The sequence below is a fragment of the Parasteatoda tepidariorum genome, chromosome 11 (genome assembly GCF_982258835.1).
Source record: "Parasteatoda tepidariorum strain Cologne lab strain chromosome 11, Ptep-v5.0, whole genome shotgun sequence".
NCBI classification, from domain to species: Eukaryota; Metazoa; Arthropoda; class Arachnida; order Araneae; family Theridiidae; genus Parasteatoda; species Parasteatoda tepidariorum.
Genome location: NC_141765.1, coordinates 42,192,710 through 42,219,104, shown reverse-complemented (window position 1 = coordinate 42,219,104; position 26,395 = coordinate 42,192,710). Strand labels below are relative to the sequence as shown.

At 27.9% G+C, this 26,395-nt stretch overlaps 1 protein-coding gene across 3 annotated transcripts in view; it reads left to right on the top strand.

The window, feature by feature from the left end:
* LOC107448569 (tetratricopeptide repeat protein 21B) overlaps positions 1–26,395 on the top strand; it is a 97,485-nt gene that overhangs the window by 17,739 nt on the left and 53,351 nt on the right. Inside the window, exons 2-3 of one of the 3 annotated variants that reach the window (XM_071187857.2) lie at positions 10,680–10,736; positions 22,150–22,279. In XM_071187857.2, the coding sequence (XP_071043958.1) occupies positions 22,180–22,279 (100 nt within the window). In that variant the 5' untranslated portion in view covers positions 10,680–10,736; positions 22,150–22,179. Of the gene's footprint in view, positions 1–10,679; positions 10,737–19,563; positions 19,700–19,768; positions 19,924–22,149; positions 22,280–26,395 lie in introns of those variants that run through there. The other 2 variants (XM_071187858.1, XM_016063823.3) reach the window with 2 other exon arrangements.

Below are 26,395 nucleotides of genomic sequence, written 5' to 3'. Positions count from 1 at the left end.
TAAATTTTCTCCCAGAAGAGACCAAAAATTGTGTTCAACAGAAGTCTAGTGTTTTTGACATTTTGGGTAGATTTTAATAGAGGCTGTCCTCCCTAGTACCATGATGAGAAGAGGGGGGTAGGCAATTTCTTATTATTTTGATATTTAAATTTGAAACTGCAAACTATTTATAACATGCAGATATAGGTTTATTAATATGAACCATTTGAAAAAAAAATACATTTCAAATTTTATATTTTAATTATTAAGCTTTTGAAACTTATTTTGTTGGAAAAAGTGATCATAGAAAAAAAGTGACTAAAATCAGCTTAAAATTTTTGCATTGTTTTTATAAACTATTAGTATTATTATTTTTGATATAAAAAACGAAAGCTGTACTTATAAATTATTTAGCCTCCCGGCTAATATTATTAACACATTAGCACATTCAGATAAAAAGTATGGTCAAAATTACCAAAATATGGTAAAATTTACCGAATTTCTAGTTGTATAAGAACACCAAAGAGCTCAGTAATTTTTACTAAAGCGCTTTGGCAATGATTTTGGTAAAATTCACAATAAAGTACGATTTTGTAATCTTAAAATTTGACAAATGTATTAAACTTAGGTAATTTTATCTTAATATCTGAGAGCATGGTATAAAATTACTTAATCGGTTAAATTTACTTTTCAGTTTAATATTTTTTACTAAATGTGTGGTAGTAAGAACTATAAATTTTAAAACCAGAATTTCCGGTAAACTATTATCATATGAACGAAAATATCAAATTAATTGTTTAAATACCGTATATTTTAGTTTTTATTACCAGAATTATATATTTTTTTTATTAGAATTGCCATTACCATTCAATGCTGTAATTTTACCGAAATTTTGTTTCCAGCTTGCATGTTTCTTTTCTTCTATAATTTCTGATTTTAACAAAACTTTTCTTAAAAACTTTATTGCGTGTTAATTTGCATTTAATATACTAATTTTTTTTAAACATCTGTTTATTTTTTCTACTTATTCTATTCTATTAAAATATAATGAAGCCTAAAATAAAAATTATATTTAATATCTAACAATATTCTTGTGACAAAATGATAGATTCAGCAGAATGACTCTTAATGTTAAGTCACAAGTCACATGATAAAATTTAGAATGCAAGCATGATGTTATAAAAAAATCCCATAAAAATTTGGAAGAAAAAAACGAATTTTTTCATATACTTACTGATATACTGTCCACAGATCTTTCATCTCTTGAAAAAAACCTATAACTAAGTCAACCATAATGTATCGAAAAAATCTATATATTGTTTCTATCAGAAGATAAATCATGTCCAAAATCCTATAACAATATAATTTGAAAGGGAAAAATTACACTTCCAGTTTTATTTTGAAACTTATATAATATATAAAAATGCATGTGAATTTTTGGAGTATAGGGCGAAAAAAATAATTTGTATTCAAAACTTTGACCTCAAAAACGTAAGTCTAGTGTGAGAGAAAATTTTGGAAAAGCCCTCTATTTCACAATTTTTTTAAAACAGTTTTGAAAAAGATTGACGAAATTTTTTATTTTTATTTTGTCTACAATGTTGAAATTTCGGAACCAAATTACTGTCAAAAGTAATGGTATGTTGGCTTGTAATTAGTTCTATGGTCACTTTTCCCAGAGCACATAAAATGTGAAAAAATAGTTGATACGAATGTATTTCGTTTTTAACTTCTAACTGGGATGCTCAGAAAATAGCATCATAATGTATAATTGTAGTTTTTTTAATCTGGGACAGACGCAAGTACAAAAAAAAAAAATAATAATAATAATTACATTTCTTCTACCACTTTTCAATTTTTTATGAGTTTCGTACAAGCCAGTCGGCAAATTTTAAGTTTTTTGATAACAGTCTAAAAGAAATATTTTAGAACGCATTCTGTTTGAATAGGTAAAAAAAATGGTTAACTACTTTTAAAATTAATTTGTTACGTTTTCAATAAAAAAATTATATTTTGTTCCACATGAAATTTAATCTAACATAAGGCTAAAATTATTGAAATATTAAACATATCTAGCCAGTCAAATTTATAAATAAAAGTCGAACTTCCATTTAACGAACATCCCTGTTACGAATTTCTCTATTTTGCGAATTTTTTCGAAAAACCAAGAACATTCTGGAAATTTCTTCATAAAATAACTTCCAAATGGCGAAGTGAATTTTCTGTTTAACGAACTTTTCTTTGAGATCCACTTTCTCTATTTCCGTAAAATTTCGGAACATTTTAAACTTGTTAACGCAATTTATGGGGGAAATGCCTTTGAATTGATTTTCGAAGCCACTTAACTTTCAGAGAAAGCAGTAAAATCCCTCTCCCTTTTTTTTTTCTTTTTTTTTGCATTTCAAATGAAAAACTCAGACAAAATTAACGGATTTTATCATCAGTAGCCATTGAACTTAAGAGCGCATGTGGCAATGCCTGTTTAACATTACTTTTATGATAAATATAGATATAATTTACATAAATTTAACTTCTTTTAGTTTAAAATGTATGTAGCATGATAGTGTAACACTTGATAATGTTTTGCTTAATTCTTGCTTTCCATGTAGATTTCTTTTATGGTTAAGATTTTTAAAATAAATAGTAGATACTACTTTGCAAGATAAAGGTGTATTAATTGCTATTTTAATTATGTCTACTGTTCATGAATTTAAGACCTGTTTTGTGTCGTTTAAGTATTTCAAAAGGTGACTTTCTATTCAGCGAATTTTCCATGTAGCGAACTTATTATCGGGATTTAGCGACTTCGTTAAATAGAGGTCCGACTGTATATTTATAGATATCTGAAGAAAATGTAAAGAAAAATAAATTATTATTTGATATAAAACCGATAAAAAATATTATAGCAGGATTGATCCAAAAAGCAGGTCTAACAAAAAATAGTGAATAATCCAAACAGCATCTAAAACTTCACAAAAGAAAAATATTCACGAAAGAAGTAGCGCAAAAATGGAAATTCAAATGGAGGTATTGAAGTGAAATTTCAATTTCCATTCTTGTGCTCTTTCTTTTATGAATATTTTTCTTTTGTGATATTTTAGAAGCTGTTTGGATTATTTACTATTTCTTGTTATTGCTGCTTTTAGGATTGTTCATGGTATAATGCTTTTATCAGATTCATGTCAGGTAATAATTTATTTTAAGTTATAGTTTCTTCAAATGCTCTTGTCTGTGCATTGAATAAGATTTTAGTTTTAAATAATTATCAGTTAATGCAGAAAAAAGAAATTTAGAAATTAAGAAGTTCTATGTGTTAACTTAAAAACAATTTTAGCTAATCAAATCCTTGATATTAATTTAAGACGTTGTGATAAAACATGAACTTAAACAACATGAAGAATGTAGTCTAAAAGTATGCTTACATGAATAAAAAGGAATACAGCAGTCGAAAACTGGGAACCATTATTCTTCCAACTAATATAAACTGTGAAATGTAAAATACGAATAAATTTTTGAGAACAGAAAATGAACAACATTTAAACTTATTTTAAATTAATATAAGTTATTTTAAATTTTAGACTATAACTAAAATCAAAAAATTAAAACTGAAAGGCAATTTTATAAAGTATATGAGTGTTTCCGGTTTCTTGGTAAATATTTGGGTGTAAAATTTCATCAATGTTTTGGACTATTTCGGTTACAGTAGTGGACTATTCGGTTACAGTATTTAACGAAAAATTCAGTTCAATTTATTCGGTTACACTATTTCAGTTTTTAACGAATGAGCTTTTTAACTATTTTTTTACTCTACCGAAAATAAATTTAAAATGATTTTTTAGGCTAATGCTAAAGTAATTACGTTAAATATGTTGTTCGATGAAGCAATTGAACTTCTTTTAATTCTGTAACGAATAAGTCTACTTTTAAATTAAGTATGAAATTTTGTATTGAAAATTAAGTATGAAATTTTTTTTTGACAAGAGAATTAAATAAATAAACATTAAAGAAATATAAATTAAATAAATTAAAATTGAGCAACTGCGTTCTTCAAAAAGTTTTTAGTGCTGTTTTGAAAATTATGCACGTTTTTCATGTTTTTTATCTTACGTATGAATTTTTTCAGTAACGAATTCAATATAAATTATCAAGAAATGAGTATATTTCATCATGTTGTTTGAAAAAGAATTTTTCACATCTCGGAAAATTAAATTTTATAAACAATTATAAATAAAAGAATTATTATTATTTTTTAATTTTAACAAATTTTTTTTTCATTTTAATTTTAATAAAAGGGCAACACGACATTGAAATCTATCTAAATAAAAAACTATATAATTACTACTTTATATTTTTGATTTCTAATCAACAAATCAAATTATTGTTATAATAGTTTGGAAGTACTAACTTCAGGTAATAAATATAGTATAAATTATTTTCTAAATGTAGATTTATTTCCTACTTTTAAGATCTTCATGTTACATTTGTATTGTTGGGGACAGTTTTTTTTACATCCTCATCCACTGTAAGAAATTCCGGATCAAATTATGGTAAAAAGTACCAGCCCTCAGGAAGGCGGTATTCTTTACAGTAAAATTCATTTATACTGGAAAATGTTACTGCACAAAAAATCTGATATACCGTACTTTTTACAGTAATAATTATCGTAAAATCAGTGAATGACTCTAATTAAATAAATATTACTGTAAAATTTACGGTATTATATATTTTACGATAAAAATGGATTTTACAGTAAAGGGATTTTACAGTAAAATGGATTTTAAGGATGATGACCCAAAGGCTGATTCGTTATACCGTGATTTGATACGGAGTTTTTTACAGTGTGATAATTTTTTATTTTCGTTGTGATTGGATTGAGTTCAACTTTTAAAGTTTCGATACATAAAATAAAAACTATAAAAAACATATAATTTTTAAAAAATTCTAATTTTGTTAGTAAAATGCTGCATTTAAAGATATACATTTAGCTATTTTTAACAAAGGTTGGATTGCTAACAAGTTAAAAATAATATGCAAAAAAACTTAATAAGGAATATTTAAATTCTTTATAGAGTTTTCAATTTTCATTTATTTAATTTTTATTTATTTCCTTTTCATTTATTTAATATTTACGAATTTAATTTTGTTTATTTGTTTCATTTATTTGATATTTATGATTTTAATTTTCATTTATTTCAGTTTCATTTATTTAATATTTACAAATTTAATTTCTGTTTATTTGTTTCATTAATTTAATATTTACGATTTTAATTTTTATTCATTTCAGTTTCATTTATCTAATATTTGCAAATTTAATTTTTATTTAATTTATTACTTATTTAATTTTGCTATTTAAAATTTTTATACCTACTTTCCCATTCCAACTTTCAAATTTAGAAGGTAGATTGCTTTATAGCTATTTAGAAAAGGAATTATTTTAAAGTTTAATTTATGTCACATAAATAAACTTCTATTGTCGCTTCATAGTTCCCCATATTGCCAGTCAATACCAATGTGAATTTTTGTTAGATTTTTTATAATAAATGTATTTTTGTAATTTTTTATTCCATTTATTTGCATTATATCCTGGTTCCAATTAAAAAAATAATTAGCTTTCAGGTAAATATTGGAGTTGAAAATGTTAATCTTTTATTATTTGTTTTTTAAAAAATATTAATTAACATTATGCTTGAACGTTAATTCTATAACAGTTATTCCCGTATTAAAAAAAGTGTGAATGATAAACGTATTTTTGTAAACTTTTATGCCATTTGTTTACACTACATCGTGTTTCCAAAACGAAAACTGTTTTGCTGTTAAAGAAACATTAGAATTGAAAATGTGAAATTTCAATTATTGATTTTATAAAACATTTAATCTTTAGATGCATGAAAGTCATATTTCATAACAATTATTCCAATACAGAAAAAAATGTATTTGATAAAAATTATTTAACTGAACTTTTATGTCATATTTAATTATTTTATATCATGTTTGCAATAAATAAAAATGCTTCCAATAACAAAATTGAAATTAAAAATTTTAAGTTTCAGTTATTGGCTTCATAAAATAATGATCAACTGATACTTGGATGTCTATTTTATAGCAGTTATTTCTTTAAGTAAAAAAGTGTAAAGGATAAATATATTCTTCGAAAACTTTTTCTATATTTTTTGGCTTATATTTAATTTCTAATTAAAAAAAATGTTGTCAGATTAACATTGGAATTGAAAGTATTTAGATTTCATTGAAATTATTTCATTTTATAAAATATAGATTGGTTTTATGACACATAGCTTCACTTTATGTATTCAAGTTAATTTTATAACAGTTATTTCCATATACATTCCACATGCAATTCAACTTTTAATTTAGTCTTCTTAAACATAATTCAAAATTCAGTATTTTTTTTAATGTTTATCAAGAAAAGGTGGCACACTCTAAATCTACCTTAAACAAAGTTATTCAACATTCTTCAAACTTTTGTAATAAAACCACCCCCACTAACTTTCCCTGCGTAAGAGAGTTCAGTTTTATGAATGTATAGTTACATAAACTTTTCAGTTCTTAAATGAATGCAAAATATTCAAGAACATTATTAAATAAAAGTATAAAATTACGTTGTATGAAAATTATTAAAGTTTCTATAGTTAAAGGAAAAAATAAAATAATTTCTTTTGAGAGAACAGTGGGGCTTCAAAATTATTTTGCATATTTCTGGTGATATAAATCTAATTTTACAGGCATAAAAAAGTTACTTAATGTGCCAAGTTTTAAAAGTATATAAAAAGAATTTATCAAAATATATTTTTAAATATGTCTACTTAGAAAAAAAGTGTTTTTTAAGCTATAATTTTTAAAATATAATTAATATTTTTTTAAAAGCATTTGGTCAAAAATAAGGTTTATAAGAAGTGCTATTTGAAATACTTTCAACATTATGTGTTTAGATGGATAAAAAGGAAGAAATTTTTTTTTTATAAAAGCGACACAAAATGCTCTTATAATTAAATAATTTGCATTACAAAAAAATGGTTATAAAATCATATTATGTAATATTTGTTCTAGTAGTTATTTGTGACAAAAAATTTTTAAATTTGAATTTTCTTTTTAAAAATTGTAATCTAACAATAGAGTTTAGTTATACAAATGTATTAATTAATATCTCACTTAACTTCCAATATCTCTTATGAAACTTGGCATGAGAAACATATCTTATATATATAGTTGGCACAAAAAATATTTCTTGCAATCTATGTACATATGCAAAATATGAGTACAGGTTGCAAACTGTGCAAAATATTAAAAAATTTAATTTTCAAATTTTAGAGCTTCATTGTTCCTCCAAATATCATTAAGTTAAAATAAGTTGTAAAAGAATTAATGCACAAAAGATAATCAAAAACATTACAAAAAAGAACCAGAAAAAAGTTACCTTATCTTCCAAATGAGCTCAGACAAATTTTCATAACTTTCTAGAAGAACATAAGTAAGAATTTGACTAAGTTTACAACTGTTAATTAGCTAAATAATACTTTTCTGATTGAGTTTACCACTGTTAATTAACCAAAAAAGGTATTGTTAATGAGCAGTATTGATTTGCTTTGCGAATAATTTATTTCCAGACTTAAGAATATTAAGGTATTCAGTGGTTTCTTATCTCTGTAATAATATCCTTACAGCGCTTTTTTTTCTTAGAACTAATTAAGGTACCTGATACAGGGCTGAGTAATATCAGTGATGGATTTGAATATATATATTTTGGTAAACTGTAGCAACACATCTTTCATTACATTACAAGACATATTTCATTGTAACAAGACACTTCCATTACTTTCGTGAACAGTTCATTTTTAACAAATTATGGCCCAGTACATTAAAATGGAGATTTAAAACTATAATACAAAACAATAACTGGAAAGGAAACTTTGTGAAGTGATTAAAAGTTGTCTGGTGCACATTTTACATGTACAGGAAGTCTTCTAAAATCCTACAAAGTACCAAAACAAGTGTAATTACATTTTCAATATTCAATCAAAGTACAGAATACTTTTTAAAAAAAAGCTATTTCAGACTATGAGATGATAAGGGACATCGAAGTCAAATCAGGTAAAAACAATTTGATTATTTAAAAGTCATTAGAAATTTTTAATGACTTCATACTTTGTTTAGCTTTAAACTATAAATAATATCTATAAAAATTGTAAAAATGTCTGAAGTGTATCAAAGGAGCTACAATAACTAAACATATCAAAGTAAAATTTGTTCTTAATTTTAACTTTGATATGAAACTGTTTATTACTGCAATACAATACTTCAGTGCACTAGACTGGAGTTTTGTAAAACTAATGAGCAAAAATTAAGAAAGGAAACTTTAGAAATTCTTGTGTCTAAGTGTATCAAAATGTTTTAAGTAATTAAAAAGAATTACAATAACTAAATATATCAAAGAAAAATGTGTTCTTAATTTTAACTTTAATGTGCAACAGTTCATTTCCACAATATAATACTTCAGTGTATAAGACTGGAATTAGGAAAAACTAAAGAGCAAGAACTAAGAAGGGAAACACTGGAAACTCATAAGAGTCTAAAGTAAAAAATTTTAGGTCATTCTGATCCAGGAAATGTGCAAAACTGCTGCTAAGTACCCAAGAAAATGGTTTTATATATTCTAAATTATATGCAATTAAGTTTCAGAATTGTCCAAATATGCTGTCTCACACAATGGGATATCAGTTATGGATATCTAAGTCAAAAGAAGTAAAAGAAATTAACATTTATAAGTCCTTTCAAAAATTTGCTCCTGTCCTGTTACTTTTTTGTTCAAATATAGGCATATAAATATTATCAAATTGAGGCATATTGAGCAAATATAGCAAGTAAATTAATTGACAATTGTGAGAATATCAAAGGAATTATAAAACTATATATGTCAGAGTAAAATTAACAGCAAAAATTAATTCCTTTTTGTGTTTTAATGACAGTTTCTTCATGTCGTTATTTAAAAAGTTGAGTACGCAGTTTTCTTGTATTGTGTGATATCGTCTTTAGATATAATTTTTGCTTTTAAAATATATTTTGTTTCCAAATATATTTTACTTCAGAAATATATTTTGCTTGAATGCATTTTATTTTATGAAAAATTTGTATCCATAAGACTATGATTACTAACAAGATGAAAAATAAAATTTATATAAAGTTACCGTTCACTGTTTATGCAAATATTAACCTACCTATAATATTTCTAAGCAAAAGTAAAAGTATTATATAAACAAATTAAGTTAAACGACTTACTTCGCTCCAAATATTCAGCTCGTTATTAAATAGAAATGATGCTGATTGTTTATGTTTAACTATTGCCACTAATAAAATTCAAATCAAATTAAAAATTTATACTTACCGATGCAGGTCTGCCAAGTAATATACCTTAACTTAAATCAAATAACTAAAATATGCATCCTTCCTTCTTTACATACAAGTATATCTGTTTTTTATGTATTTTTCTTACAAGACATATTTAGAAACTTTATTTTACTTACCGCATCAAGTAATTTAATGCAAATGATTGATAATATCTTCTTTGTAAACATGCGTTGATTTTAGTAAATATTCACCATTGATGGTTTCATTTCCAAAGAATGGCACATGCGCATTATTACTCTACTAACTAAAATTGCACAGTAATCAGCTCAGTTTACAAACATTTAGTTTACCGGAAAACATGTGATATTTACTATTAGCCAATCAACTGAATGAATTCTAGGTAGTAGGCGTAGTTCAGAATCATCATAAAATAAGGGTTACCTTATTATTTTTCTACATATTTTCTGAAAACACTTCAGTCTATTTCTGTAAATAAATGAATTTCTCCTCGATGTTGTTTTCAACCATTTAATGACAAAATCATATTTTTTTATTAATATTTTCGATTCTCTTATTTTTATAATAATGTAGTAAAATTACTAAAAAGATTGAATCTGGATAGATGTTGTTTTTTTTGTGAGAAAATGTGAGAAAGTGTCTTAAACATTCTGAGGCCTAATACAAAACATCACAGAACTTAAAAACTAATAAATAAATAAAAAAGAACTGTGTTCAATTTTAAGAAACAAGTATTCATGCAATTATATTAAAATATTTGTTGAATTCAGGTAAATTATTTAACAACTAATAAAGCAAGCCAAAGAATTTTTTGTCAAAAAAATTTTATTTTAAAGATTAACTAAAAATTAAAAAACTTTCATTGTTGACCAAACACTTGATATCTATTAACAATTATAAAGTTGACGCATATTTAGAACCTTCCATCAGGAGAAGTACTACGTTAATAAAATTGACTTTTAATGATTATTTAATAAAAATTTGCATTGAAAGAATTTATTAATTAAAAAAACTAATCATATAATTTAAACTATTTTGATTCTAGAAACCAAGTTGATAGTGCTGCATTAAAAAAAAATTCAAGTCTTTTATTCGAAAGTTAATGTAAATGTTCAGATAAATATGAGGAACTTTTCAAAAGCACCCTTCAAAAGCAAAATTTTTTTTAATGCCAAGTGTCGATTTAATAAATGACGTAGTACTATACAACACCAAAGCAAATTCTGTCTTTAAGTGTCAAATAATGATTAGTTATGTTTAACTATGCTTGGCGATTAGCCTCAAGGTAACTTTTAAAAACTCAATAAACTCATTTTTTGCAGGCTTGCACTGTCAACTATTTTCTAAGATAAACTCCAAGTTTTCTACTGACAAGAGAGGTAAGTTTGGATTCAAATTGTTGGCGACGAGAAATGCCATTTAATGTAAGTATCCAGAAAGTTTTAGGATTGTAGCAATGCAAAATCGATGAAATTTATCAGTGTAGATAAAAAGAAGAAATCAGAGCACACAATTTTTTTCCTGCTAACTTGAACGTTAACCTTATGTGTATAAAATTCTATTCCATTGGACATATAGTTTTGGAGTCAAGCAAAAATGATAAGCGACCTTTTTTTCCGCATTTTGGAATAATTTTTTACTAATTTAGTTCATTGAAATCAATTCAAAGATAATACTTGGACGCCTTTGAAATCCACCAAAAACATTATCAAAATTTTAAAATTGAATTTAATATTTTATTTCTTATTTAAAATAACATAAAATTAAACTTCTAACAATAAAACGTATTTAAAAATGTATAAGAAGCAATTTACATTAAAAAAGAACCAAACATATTAAATTTACAACATTTTATACGCATAATTTAAAAATCAGTCTAAATATAATGTACAATGCATAAAAGAAAAGAAAAAGAAAACACCATTTTGCAAAAAAAATTATACTTTAAAAATCCTACATGTAACGAAAACAACGTGCATGTGGTTTCAAAAAATTAAAACGGAATCAAATTCGGATGATTTTTTTTTTCGTCTTTATAAGCACAGCATGTTATGGATAATTAAAAAAATATGTTATAAAAATTATATTAAATAAGCGCTAATATTTAAAATTTTTGTATTTCAAATATGATTAAACGAAGGTTAAAATATGTAAAGCGTGCGAAAAAATTTAACTACTCGGAATAACTTTTGATCTAATGATTGGATCTTCACGTTCTAGAACTCCATCTTGATGGTTCGAGGGGGTGGCATCAAATATTCTAAATAATTAGTGCAGACAATATTTTAAGTTACGAAATCAGACACAAAAACGTACTCTCTCTGAATAAACATACCTTATTTTTAACGGATTCACATTTCTGACCCCCAAAGTATAGAGGGTAGCCGCAATCTCTGAAATATGGTCCCAATAGTTTGGTCAAGAGAGCGCTCCAAAGTTTTGACCTCTTAATGTTAATTTTACTTTTTGCGTATTTCGTGTGTATTTCGCCATTTCTCGAGAACTTTTAAAACGAATTAAAAAAAATTTTGCACACAATTATGAAATTCGTTTATCCAAAGATAATTCAAAAAATAACTTTTAGTAAATATTTATAAATTTCTATTATTTTATTTAATAATGGCCGGAAAAATTTTCAATTGAAAATTTATAAATTAAAATTTTGCAAGTTATAAAATTGTTTTTAATCATTTTAAACAATATAATTTTACATGGCAAATGCAAAATTTGAACAAATTCAGTCAAATAGTTCCTGAGAAATCAAAATTTAAATTTCTGACTATTTTGAAATTCAATTCCTCAGGAACTATTAGATCGTTTTGCTCACATTTTGGCATTTTTCCATGTGAAATTATATTCTTTAAAATGATGTAAAAAATTATGTACCTCACAATCCAAAATTTTTTCGATTAATATCAAAGTAAATAATAAAAAATGATAAATATTTACTGAAAGTTATTTTTTGCATGGAATTATCTTTGGAAAAAAGAATTTCATGATTGTGAGCAAAAAGTTTTCATTTCGCATAAAAAGTTCTCGAGATATAGCGAAATACACAAGAAATAAAATTACATTAAGGAATCCACATTTCGGAGAGCTCTCTTGACCAAACTATTAGGACCATTTTTCCCAGATTGAGGCTACACCCTAAATTCGACCCTCTCAAAAATCCGAATCCGTCAAAATTAAGGTATGTTTATTCAGAGAAAGTACGTTTATGTGTCTGATTTCGTAACTTAAAAAATAGTCTGCACTTATTAATTAGCATATTTGAGGTCACCTCCTTAAACCGTTAGGATTGAGTCCTACAACGTGAGGATCCGATCATTAGAATCATAAGTTAAAGAGGGTGGTCCGTTTTTTATTTGTTTATTTATTTATTATTTTTTGTGCACTGTACAATGAAGGATGAATCATTTTTCACGGAATAATTGGGTTTATCAATGCGATCAATAGGATGATAATGAACACGGACATCCAAATAAGGAAATTACTTTTTTCTAATGTATTATCTGTAACAGGCTCTTGAAAGATAGCTCTTTGATGTATTTTTCGAAAAGCTATTTCAAAAGCTAACTTATGCTATCTTTTCAAGTTACTGGCATGTTATACATTACATAGGGGAAGTTTTTATACTTTTATTCTCATAACTTAAAAAACTCTTTAAATATTTGGTGGTACAAAAAAGCTCAGGAAGCATATGATCTCATTAAAAAGGTAATATCATTATCAAATTAGTTTATTAACCTTTTAAATAAAATGGAATTTATATTGTTTTTATTTATTTTTCGTCATCAAGTCGTTTAAGGGGTAACAACTCAGTAAAAGCCTAAGAAAACGAGGGATTTTTTTTAACGAATTTTGAAATGATTGAGACATACTTAACTTAATAAATTTTTTAGCTAGTGGTACAGTACGCAAATAAATAAATAAAATTAAAATAAAATAAAAAATAAAGCGGGCCACCCTGAATAACTTATGATCAAATGATCGGATCATCACGTTCTAGGACTCAATCTTAATGGTTGTAACTTCAGATATGCTATTTATTTAGTACAGACGATATTTTAAGTTACGAAATCAGTTACACAAACGTACTTTCTCTGAATAAACATACCTTTTTTTCGACGGATTCAGATTAATGACCTCAAAATTATAGGGGGTAGCTGCAATCTGGGAAATATAGTCCCCTAGTTAGCCAGGAGAGTGGTTCAAAGTTTTGAAACCTTAATATTAATTTTACTTTTTTCGTATTTCTCCATATCTCGAGAATTATTTTAGCGGAAGAGAAAATTTTGCGCACAATTACAAAATTCTGTTATCCTAAGATAATTCCATGCAACATTTTAGTGAATATTTTTTTTAAAATTATTTTTAATAATTTTATTTAATAATAGTCAAACAAATTTTAAACTGCAAGACATAAAATTTTTTGCATCCTTTTTAAGTATCTATTTTTATACAGCGAAATAAAAAATTGGAGCAAAATTTGTTGAATTGTTCCTGAGAAATCGAATTTTAAGAAAATCGTATATTTGAAACTCTATTTCTCAGGAACTATTCAACCAATTTCGCTTAAATTTCATATTTTGCCATGCAAAATTGGAAGCTATAAAATTATGCAAGAAATTGTATACTTTACAATTCAAAATTCTTCGACTATTGTTAAATAATATAATAAAAATTAACAAATATTTACTGAAATTAATTTTTGCATGGAATTATCTTTGGATAAAAGAATTTTATAATTACGCATGAAAATTTTCAATTCACTTAAAAAGTTCTCAAGTTATGGTGAAATAAGCTAAAAATAAAATAACATTAGGGGGTCCAAACTTTGGATCGCTCTCCTGATCAAACAATTAGGATTGCGGCTACTCCTTATATTTTGGGGGTCAGAAATCCAAATCAGTTGAATATAAGGTATGTTTATTCAGAGAAAATACCTTTTTATGTCTGATTTCGTAACTTAAAATATTGTATGCACTAAATATTTAGCATATTTGAAGTCACCCCCTCGAAACATTAAGATGGAGTACTAGAACGTGAAGATCAAAAGTTATTCCGGGTAGTTCTTTTTTTTTGCGCATTTTACTTATTTTAATCTTCGTTTCATCATATTTGAAATATAAAAAATTAAAATATTAGCCCTTATTTAATACTATTTTTATAACTGATTTTTTAAATTATCCATAACTAGCTATGCTATGAGGTGAAAAAAAAAATCCTCCGAATTTGATTCCGTTTTTCAAAATTTGAAATAAATCGGTTGAAAATTGTCTAGTTGGAGATTCTTCAAGGAAGAGAAACGTAGTTTCGAGTAAATTGGATTTAAAGTTTTGTAATCAATAGTCAACATAAATGTATAAAATTTTACTACTATTCTTTGATCTATTTATTTTAGTAGAGTATTTTCGATTTAAATGGTGCAGCATTAGTATGCGTAAATAGGATATTGTGACAATATTTTTGTTATTCTATTTTTTTTATGATTTTTAAAATTAATTTGGATTTAAAATATATCCGCTCTATACATTTAATTTGAGCCGCGATGGCTCAGGGGATAGAGCGTTCGCGCCTTCCAATGAGGTGAACCGGGGTTCGATCCCGGCGATGACTGGTAGATACGATTTCCTCATCCTGTTTGCACCGACCACAGTGGTAGACAGATATCCTCAGTGGTAGACAGATCATGGGGTAGAGTCCTCATGCCGTCAGGCTAACCGTGGGAGGTTCTCGTGGTCTTTCTCTCCATGTAACGCAAATGCGGGTCAGTTCCATCATTAAGTCCTCCCTGAAGGCAAATTTCTCATAATACTTGATCCAAGAGTTCCCTTGTCTTCTGGATTGGGTTCAAAATTACAAGGCTACGCAGTTGAACATTAGTAGTCGTAAACCCAAAAATTGGGTCGGCTGTTCAACAACGGTTATATATGCCTGTAATATCAAACTTCAAGTTGATTTTCTTTGTTGATGTGTAGCTTAAAAAAAGTGATATGGTGACATAATCATATTTAACCCTTAACAAATCTATATGTATATTAGTTTTCCGAATTGCAAACTTTTAATGGTAGTTGGAAAAACTTGGAATGAACCTGTAATATTTGTTATTTTTTAAACAAAATGAAGATTTATTTTTTTACAAGCCATTAACGCGAATCACATTTTACACATTCATGAAGCAAAGTAACTGCGCTTATAATTTAAAACAACTTTTAGACCCCAAATGTATGTAATATTTTTCATTGCTCAAAACATTAAAATTTATTCTGATAATTGATAATGTATGAATATTCGCATAAAACGTATGAAGAACAAAAGTAATAGAAACGCTATTTATGTTTAGAAATTCATGGAGTTAAATTAAATTTCGCATGATTTTGGCGTTATTTCCATTTGTTTGGATATGATTGAAGAAGGCATTGACCAGTGTAATTGCTGACCATGATTTTTGCTGCGATTTGAATTCTAAAAAAATACTCTTTTCTGGCCCGTATTTTGTCATTTCATCTTAGTAAAAAAAATCGCTCGATTTCCTCCTGCTTTGGAACAAGCCTTGATTAGATAATTTAAAATTTGTAAAAATTCAAAATCACTCAAAACTCAAATATTGCTTTCCAGTTTAAAATCCTATGTAGAGCATTATTGCCACTCAGGCAAATAGCGTGATATCCCTATATTTTGTGGGTCACTTAGATTACGAGAAAATTAATGGAAAATGTTAAATTAATAAATTTGATTTACTGAAAAATATAATACAGCAGTGCATTTTTGAAAGAAAAAAAGAACAGTGAGTAATCAATTCTTATTATCCAATCAATTCAGTAATAATCCAAGATCATGAACATTGTCTTTCACTGAATGTTGAATTATATCTAAGTATTTAATTTCCAAATTTTTTATATAATATTTTTTTACTGATTAGATAACATTATTTTAGTTATAATTAAAGAATATGTAAAGAGAATATGAGGGCAATTTGAGAAATTTTTCACAATAAGGAATTAATATAAAATTGGTTTAATGTTGAAAAGTGAGCGTCAGTTTGTTTGAAAACGCACATATCAAAATTTTTTTATAGAAAATTCGAAAGACTATTTAGTCCAAAACACGCTTAAGGTAAGAGTATCGCTAAAATAAGGACGGATATTTTGCTAATTTCATAAAAAGGCTCAGCAATGTGAATTCATTTGAAATAGGTTTCATAACTAAAAGTAAGTGTCCAAAAAAAAAAAAAAAAAAAAAAAACTTCTTTACTCCAAAACATGCCAAATTCAGAGTAGATATATAATTAAATGTAGGACAGTTTGAGAAATTTTTTGCAATTTTCTTACAATGCAGAATTAATATGAAATTAGCTTCCTATTTAAAGGTGACAATTAATTTGTTTTAAAACACCCACATATGTCAAGAATTCTTTATAAAAAAAATTGAAAGAATTTTTGTCCCAATCATGGAAAGTTCAGATTATGTATATCACTAATATAAGGATGGACACTTATCGAATTTTTTTTAATCTTTTGTTAACACTAGAGTGCCCAAGGAAGTCACTTTGACTGCTTTTTCATTTACAAAAAATGTACAAATAATAATGCATAAATTATTTTTTGCCAAGTGAAGTAAATTTTTTTATTGTTAATATTTACTAATAACTTGTTATATAACTGTAAATAATAATAAAAAAATTATTAAACAAATTTCTTTAAACATAAGTTATTCTTTCACAATGCAGTCAGTCATTTTGACTGCCTTTGGGCAATATAGAGGTATATGCTAAGTTCAGTCTTTCTAGTGTTAAGCAAAAGTCATTTGCAACTGGTTATCAAATATTGGGCGTCAATGTCTTAATTTAGTTCAAAAAATTAAGTTCAAAACTTGCTAATTTCAAGGTATGTATATCGTTAACATAACGCAGGACACTTTGCAAATTTTGAAAACTTTATAGCAAAGCGAAATGCATTTGAAACTAGTTTCGTATTAAAGAAAAAGCACCAATTTATTTGAAAACGCCATTATATGTCACGAAATATTTATAAAACATTTAAAAAAAGAACTTTTTTTGTCAAAAACATACGACTTTAGAGTAATTATAACGTTTACAAAGGGATGAATGAATTACGACTTTTTTTATTAATTGTTTGTGATGCTATATTTATTTAAAACAGGCTTCATAATTAAAAGTGAGTGTCAATTTGTTTGAAAAATCCATAAATGTCAGGAAATATTTATAGAAAGTTTAAAAAAGAACGATTATTCCGAGACAAACTAAATGCAGCGACAATAAGAACATGTATACCGCTAACATAAGAGTGGGCAATTTGCGAATTATTTTATAGCCTTTTGCATTGTGAAATTTAGTTAAAGCTGATCACATGTTAAAAAGTAATTGTCAATTTGTCTTAAAATATCGATACATAAAAAGAAATAATAGCAAAAAATTTAAAACAACAAATTTGCTTCTTTCCAACACACGCTAATTTTTCTCAATTTGGAATTTGAAACTGGCATCCTATTAAGAAATTGAGTGTCGATTTATCTAAAAACAGTCATATATTTCAAGAAATATTTGACGAAAATTTAAAAAGAGAATTTATTTAGTCGAAAATACGTATTGAAGATCGAAATGGGCTCTAGGTTACAGAACTCTCTACCTATTGCAACACTTTACATGCTTTCACCATTAGCGTGTGGAGATTCATAGAGGAACGAAGCATGTTAGCTTCCGTCTTGATTTTTAAATAGATTGAATCCTTTTAGTTAGGAAACTATATGGAACTGAGGAACTGAAGACTACATTAAACATATAGTTCTAAATGAAAGCGTCATGGAAATTTAAGAAAATATTTTTAACAATTAAATACGAAAAATGTTAAGAAAAGGAAAAATGTCGTAGTACATTCCTATTGATGGTGTTTTCAATATGAATGTAAACAATAACAATTTCGAGCTCAATACCTGCTCTGGTTCCGGTTAGAAAGCTTGCAATTGCTTACTACAGCTTATTCCACGAGGCGATATTTTCAAATGGATAATTTTGTTTTCAATAAAAGAAGTAAATTAGAAAATTTCTGAGCTCAAATCCGCCGTATTTCATAAGATATTAATGTTATTAAGCAATTCTGGTGAGTTTGAAGTGAAAATTTGTTTTAGTTATTTACAGACATATTGTTAAAATAGATGACATGGTTGCTATATTTTGAATAATTCGCCTTTTTGGCAGTCCTGATTTGTCCTCTTTCCATTTGCTTATTCCTGTTTGTTCTTGTTGCAAGCTGTGCACCATCTTACGTTAGTGTTAGCACCTTTAGCATTGCAAACACAAATATTGTTATCATTGTAAGCACAAGTAATAAGTAATCAAATACCACGTTTGTAAGAATATTAAAACACAACGATCACGCTGTGAGCCAAATGACTTTAAAATACACCGGGAACAGTAACCCGGAAGTGTAGGTGGTATGGAGCTTGCAGTGTTCCCTAGTGTAGAAAACACCATCCATGCAACTGAAAAGAGGAGGAGAGGCATGGAACCGGCCTTCTCCCCAGGTGGCGTATTCGAGCTTTGCGATCGCCTATATCACTAGCATGAGTGTGGGCACTTCATGATTTTTTATGAAATAGTTGGCACGAATTGCCCTCAGGGCCCGTTCTCACTATATCCGATTCTTTTTCATACGCTAGCAAATGCTGAGAATGTATGAGGAGCATCTCGCGTGGAGCATTCTCACTGCTTGTGATTTTTTTCGGTGCAAAAGTAAATTATATTCAGTGAGAATGACCTATTGGAGATTGAAATGGGCTGGAGGTGACGTAGAGCAGATTTCTCTACCTATAGCAACACTTCGCATGCTCTCGTCAATAGCGTGTGGAGAGTCCTAGAAGAAGGAAGCATGCAGGTCGTCGGGCTACAGAAGTGGGGAGCCATCCCCTATACAGAGGATGCTTCCCAGACAGTCGCCAATAGCCTATTGTGCAGCTCTAGAGCGACGTTGTTGTTAATTTACGTCGCACTAGAGCTGCACAATGGGCTATTGGCGACGGCCTGGGAAACATCCCGGAGGATGATCCGAAGACATGCCATCACAATTTTGATCCTCTGCGGAGGGGATGGCACCTCCGCTTCGGTAGCCCGACGACCTGCACGCGAATCTAGAGCGACGTAAATGAACTACAACAATAACAACTCTTGATTTTTGAATAGATTAAAAACTCTCAAGTTAGGAAACTATATGGAACTGAAAACTGCATTGAACATAGTAGTTACAAAAGAAAGTGGCGTGGAAATTTTGAAAAATATTTGTTTTCGCGACTGATCACATGCGGTCCTGTCTAATGTGCTTTAGTAAGATTATAACTTTTAAATTATTTGTTTTATTGAGATCTAGTTTTTCCTTAAAGCCGTTACCCTGGTAACAAAGAAAAGCAGTTAGTATTGGGTTGTATGTGCGGGTGTTTTGTAAATAAAAACGGTCCTATAAGTTCTGTAATGCTGTTTTTAATATAAATCTCTTTAACAACTAAAGTACTCAAATTAATAAAATGGCGGATTTTTCCAACCACACCGAGGTAAGTTCGCTTAATAACTTAGTTTTAAATTAGTTAAAAAAGTAAAGCAGTGATTCCTTTGAACGGTAATTATGATCCAAGAATTCCAAATTTTCGTTTTTATCGATTGTATAAACTTTCCATTTTAAGATATGCTGTATGAAAAGTGAATATTTTATAATTAAGAAAAAATGCTATTTCTATTTGATCCCGAAATTATTCAGCAAAGAATTAAAATTTCAATTGTCATTAAAAGATCAAATCTACTGATCTTTTTAAAAGATAATAAGGCACTCTATATTCTTTCTCGTATGTACTATTTCATTATGCTGATTAGATCTGTTAAAATAATGCTTGATTGAAAAAAGGAAAAACAAGTACCACTGAAACTTGAATGGTATGTATATTACTTGCTCGTTAGAGAATTTAAAAAGGAAATATCAGTTTAAGCAAAAATACAAATAATATGACATGATTGTATTCTTTTAAGGAAATAAGTTCGAATAAGATAATACGTCAACTCATTTTGGTAATTGTTTATATCTAATGAATGATGCTACTATTAAGGAGTAAAAATTCTTTTTTAAGCGCTTTAGAATCAAAATTAGAAGTATTACTGTAGCAAATGTTTCTATTATTAAATTCTGAGTGAACTTATTATATTGGATTAATGTAGAAATAATATTAAATTTTATATTTTCTTTTATATATTTTTTATTGACTTAATTTATTTTACTTTATTTTTCAATGAAACGCCAATGAACTGAAACCACCATAATTGGTTTAAATTTTTCCTCACACATTTCTTGCATTAGTATTCATCTTTTGTGTTCTTATTTTTTTTTAATCAGAAACCTCAATTGATCTACAACACTATAGGGAAAAAAAGAAAATTTCACAAAAAAAAGAGTGAAATAGAAAAAAAACTATTCAGTCAATTCAATTTACTACTGATAACAAATATTATATATGAAAGAGATTGAAATTTATCGGATGAAAAAATAAATTCTCTGAGAAAAAATTTAGTAATTATAAAAAATAAAGTGAAAATGTTCTTAATTTTAATTAATTTTAGCTTTTTAAAATAAATAAGCATTAAAAGTAGCATTCTTAAAAATACAATTAAGTACTGGGCAAATTAAATTGATTTACAACATTCTTATCTGCAAAATTCTTTATGAAATGAAATAAATTAGCATTTTAAATGTTGTTTCAAAAATAAAACAAAATTTCAAGAAAAGGAAAGAAGAAAAAAAGCCTCCATGTTAAAAGAAACGAAGATAAAAAATGTCTTTGATTTTGAGCAGATGATAAATTCTCTACTCTTTATCCACCTAGTTATGTGCATTATTTATAAGAATTCCATCTACTGATAAACAAAACAAGAAATTTAAGAACAAGGAAAGGGTTATGTTTGAAATCTATATTTTTAATAAGAACTGATTAAGCACTTCCATCGAGAAAAAACAGCAAGAGAATTTGATGCTCAAAATCAGTTTTATTTTATTTTACTACCATTAATACAGAAAAAAAAAGAAATTAGTGTTTTTTCCCTTTTGTTTTAATGTTTCCTTTAATTTTGCTTACGTAGATCTGATGGCATGATATTTTTTATTTTTAAATTTTATGCGATAGAGAACTACTCATCTGCCTCTATTGCCTCAACAATTTTTGGCATATTTGATGGTTATAGTGTGTAATCAGATTTTCTCTAACAAGGTTTAGGCTGAGATCAAGAATTCTTTTATCAAAATGCTAAGATGTGGCTTTGCTTATGAATAAGATTTTGTTTGCCAGTCTGCAAGTTTTGATATATTTCATTTTTATTTGTATTAAAATGTTAAAATTCCACTTAAAAAATAGATTTCTGGCAGGTGTGAAACTTAGAATTTCATAAAAATTATGAACCATATGCTACCATAGCAGAAACCCTGTACTGCATAAATTGAAATTTTTGTCTTTTCACATGGGCATTTAATCTAAATTATCTAGTCTCTTCTTCATTTTTTTTAAAATTATAAAATGTAATATTTTGAATTATGTTTTTTTTAAGTTGTGTGAATAAAAATTTATTTCCTTTTTAAAAAAAATCATTGCATTATATGTATTATAGTATGTTAATTTTCTTAGTTCACAAATTTAAAATAAACTGTTTAGCATATTATGTGAGTTTCAAACGAATATAATGTATGTTGTCCTATACTAGCTTATAGACTTATTATTGGATTTAAATGTTGATTTTTTTAGGATGCTATAATCTACTACAATAGAGCTAGAATGTATCGAACAATGCAAATCATTGCTGTGGAAGGGATCAAAAGAAATCCTGAAAACCCTGTATTTAAATTATATTATTGTGTCTCACTCATTCATGAAGGTATTTGTAACTTTCCTATTTTTAGCACTAAAATTAGCTAATAAAATGTGATTAGAGTATTTCCTCACTATTAAAAGAACTTTGCCAGACGTGAAACTCACATGCTTGCTGCTACTGTGGTTACGAGGATAAGTCACTTCAGATAGGACTCATGGTTTTGGAGCAGAATGGGAGAGTTCTGTCACTATTTCGATTAACTAATATGAGTTATGGTTCTACTCTTGCTATAATAGCAGCAAGCTATTTTGGGCTTTTAATCCGGTAAAATTCTCTTAATAGTTGGACAGCATAAATGTTATATTTTATTTTGTATTTTATAACCGTCATTGAACAGCTATCCCAATTTTTGGGTTTATATATATATATATATATATATATATATATATATATATATATATATATATATATATATATACAGTAGACGCCGCTTAATGTGATCACGGTTAATGTTATCAAACGTTTAATGTTATCAAAATCGCTTAGTCCCGTCCGCTTATATCAAAATACATTGAAAAATCATCGTTTATTGTAATCAAATGTTCGTTTATTGTTATCAGTTTATAGGTAAATTTATTTTCCTGAAATCAATAAAGACAAGAAGGAAAACTTTTTTTTGTGTTTTGTGAAGTGTTTCCTGAAACTTACCAAAAGTCCAAACGGGGCTCGTATATTATCTTTTAAACACGTGTTATTATGAGGGGGGGGGGGTATTTTGCCATTTTCGATCAAGCATTGTAAATTTCCGTAGCACTGTGCGATTTGAAATTCCCGGAAATCCTAAATAAGGAGAAAAGAAGACCTGCCAGTAACGAGTCAATGTTTGTCACGAGCCCCTTTTTAGAAGAACTAAACAATGTGACAGATGATATGTCCCAGCCACTATGGGAAGGGGGTAAGGGGTGACCTTCAAAAGAGAACATTGTTTAGGGTATGCCACTTGATCTGGGCGGGTCGCTTAGCCAGTCACTATTGATCAAACAATAAAATTGGGGGGGGGGTAGTGGAACTGCCTCATCTAAGTGCTTAAAAGACGCATTTAGAAGAAGATCAGCATAAATTTTCACTTTACCATAGTTCCTACGGTTTGTAACCTGATTTGTTTTTTATAATGGAAAGGAAACGGAGAGATCTTACTGTGAAAGAAAAGGTTGACATTTTAAATCGCTACGATAAATTGCCAAAAATGAGCCAAAGGAATGCTGCTGTTCAATTGAAAATTTCGCAGCCGCTTTTGTGCAAAATTTTAAAAAATCGAAATTTATCGAAAAAAAGTGCACTTTAAACGAAAATCTGAATTGTAAAAGAAATCGAGATGGAAAAGACAAAGAGGTTGAATCTGCATTAAAACTTTGGTTCACAAACGTTTGTGAGAGGGACGCTCGTGTTAATGGTCCAATTTTGAGCCAAAAAGCTGAAGATTTGGCTGCAAAATTGGGTAAAGGAAACTTCGTAGCCACAGAAGGATGGTTCCACCGCTGGAAAAAGAGGCAGAACATACTCTTCCGAAGGACACATGGTGAGCAAAAAGATGCCGATAATGTAGCCGCAGACCAGTGGATTAAAGAAGAATGGCCTAAACTTATTGCCACATATTCACTTGAGGATGTATATAACGCTGATGAAACTGGCCTATATTTTCGTGCGCTGCCTGAACACACCTACATGTTTCAGAAGGAAAGTACGCAAGGGTGTAAAACCTCCAAGGAACGCCTAACTGTGCTATGTTGCGCTAGTATGGCCGGCACTAAAGAAAAACTTTTAGTGATTGGAAAAAGTAAGAAGCCCCGCTGTTTTAAAGGTGTGAAAAATCTGCCCGTCGATTATTTTGCCAACAAAACGACATGGATGACTACCACCATCTTTAACGAATGGCTGTTGAAATGGGACAAGCGTCTGAAACGGAACATACTCCTGCTCATAGACAACTGCACTGCGCATGATGTAACTGTTTCATTAAAAAAGATAAATATCGTGTTCCTACCACCAAACACCACTTCTTTAATTCAACCGTGTGACCAGGGAATTATCCGCACCTTGAAGCCATATTACAGAAAGGAAATGCGTTCAAGGATCTTAGAAAATATGGAAGACCAAGACGCTGAAGATCTTAATGCGAACGCTCTAGCCAAAAAAAACAAATGTTTTGGATGCCATACATTTGTTAACAATGTCATGGAATAATGTCTCGGAAAAAACAATTCGAAATTGTTTTAGTCATGGAGGATTTTGTCAACCAGAGGACAACAATGCTGCTGTAATGAAAGAAATGGAAGACGTTTTCAATCCCCCGCCCGATATGAATGCTGAGGATTTTGAAGCATGGATGGAGATCGACGAGAAGGTTGAGACTCCTACTTCGTTAACTGATGAGGACATTTGCGAAGCCGTATGTGTCAAAGATCCAGCTTCGTCACAAGATTCTGATGCCGATGATGAACCCGAAAGTGCTATCGAGGACAAAATTCCGACGCCTGCTCAGACTAGGGAGGCACTTCGAGTCTTACGGCTAGGTGTGCAAAACAAAGCCGACGCGGAACACTTTCATAAGCATTATGATTATGAGCGATTCGTAAATGACTTGCTTCGAAAGAATGCTAAACAATCGACAATTGATGATTTCTTTTTCAGTTAATAATTAACCTTTTGTATTTTGTATCGTTTTCTGCAGTTCATCATTAAATATGTAACTATACTAACTAATTCTTTTTCTTTAGTGAAAATTAATTTCTATTAAATACTTTAGAGTTTCACAGCAACAACTCCGAATTTAAAATAATTTTTATTTTAATACGTATGTAAAAAAATCATTTTTATACCTTAAATTTTTTTTGTTTATTGTAATCAATCGGTTATTGTTATCAAATCATGTTCGTCCCGATGTGATCACATTAAGCGGCATCCACTGTATATATATTTATATATATATGGTCTTATATATATATATATATATAAACTTATACTTAAGTTTAGTCATTATTGAAAAAATAATCAAAACTTAGCTATTATATTATAAAGGAAAAAAAAAACTATCATAGAAATATTCAAGATAATTATATATTAATTTAATTAGAAATATTTAAAATATTTAGAAAACTGAGTAACTGCTATTAAAAAAAAAAAAACTGAAGTGGTAAAGTTGAAAAAAAGAAATAGAAAGAAATATCCTCTTAATTCTTAAAACATAGCTTAAATGCTAAAAATAATATTTTCCGAAAAAAATTATTCATTAAACGTTAGAAGAAATATCCTATCAGAAACGCTTTTAAAAATGTAGTGCTATCATGAAAACGCCCTTAAGAATGATTACATACAAGAAGCAAAACAGAAAAATTGAAAATTGATCATAATTTTTGAAAGAATATTTTAAAGCTGAACATCTCAGTTTTCTATACCATATTTTTTTAAAAAAAGTGAAGAATAATGTGTAATAGAAACACTCTTAATTGCCACGTCATAATAAAAATGTTTGTAAAACCTTTTGTTATAAGAGAAAGGCTAGATAGAAACCAAAACAAAAAGGGTTCTTAATGTTTAAACACAAAATTTAAACATTAAAAATCTCAATTGAACTTTTTCACGTTGCCGAATTTTCAGAAAAGAAAGAGCATAAAAGAATAAAGTTCATTAGAAGCGTTTTTTAAGAATGCTGGTAAAAAAGTTAATGAAAAAAGCAAAAGTGAAACAAAAAAAATTGTTCTTAATGAAGTTGAATGAGTTGAAAATAGTTCTGAAATATAACTTTAACATTGCGAATCACACTTTTGCCTGTTAATTGTCTTACCATATAGGAAAAAAAGTGACAGTAAAAGAATAAAGTCTTTCTGAAACGCTTCGTTAAAATGCTGTGCTGTAATTAAAACAGAAAATACGAAATAAGCAAAAAAAGTTACTATTTTTCAAAAGTTACCAAACTTATGGTTCAGTATAAAGTAATCTAGCTTCAATTTTTCAAGTTTTGCTTTCAGAACATAAATCAATAAGTTTTAGAACTTAACAAATAAATATGTGTCAAAACTATTTCTAATAATGTATAGTAAAAATTACAATTTCGATTGCTCTTTTTTAAATCTGTTCAAATTTCTCTTAAACAAAGCTTTGTCGAAAATATGTTTCCAA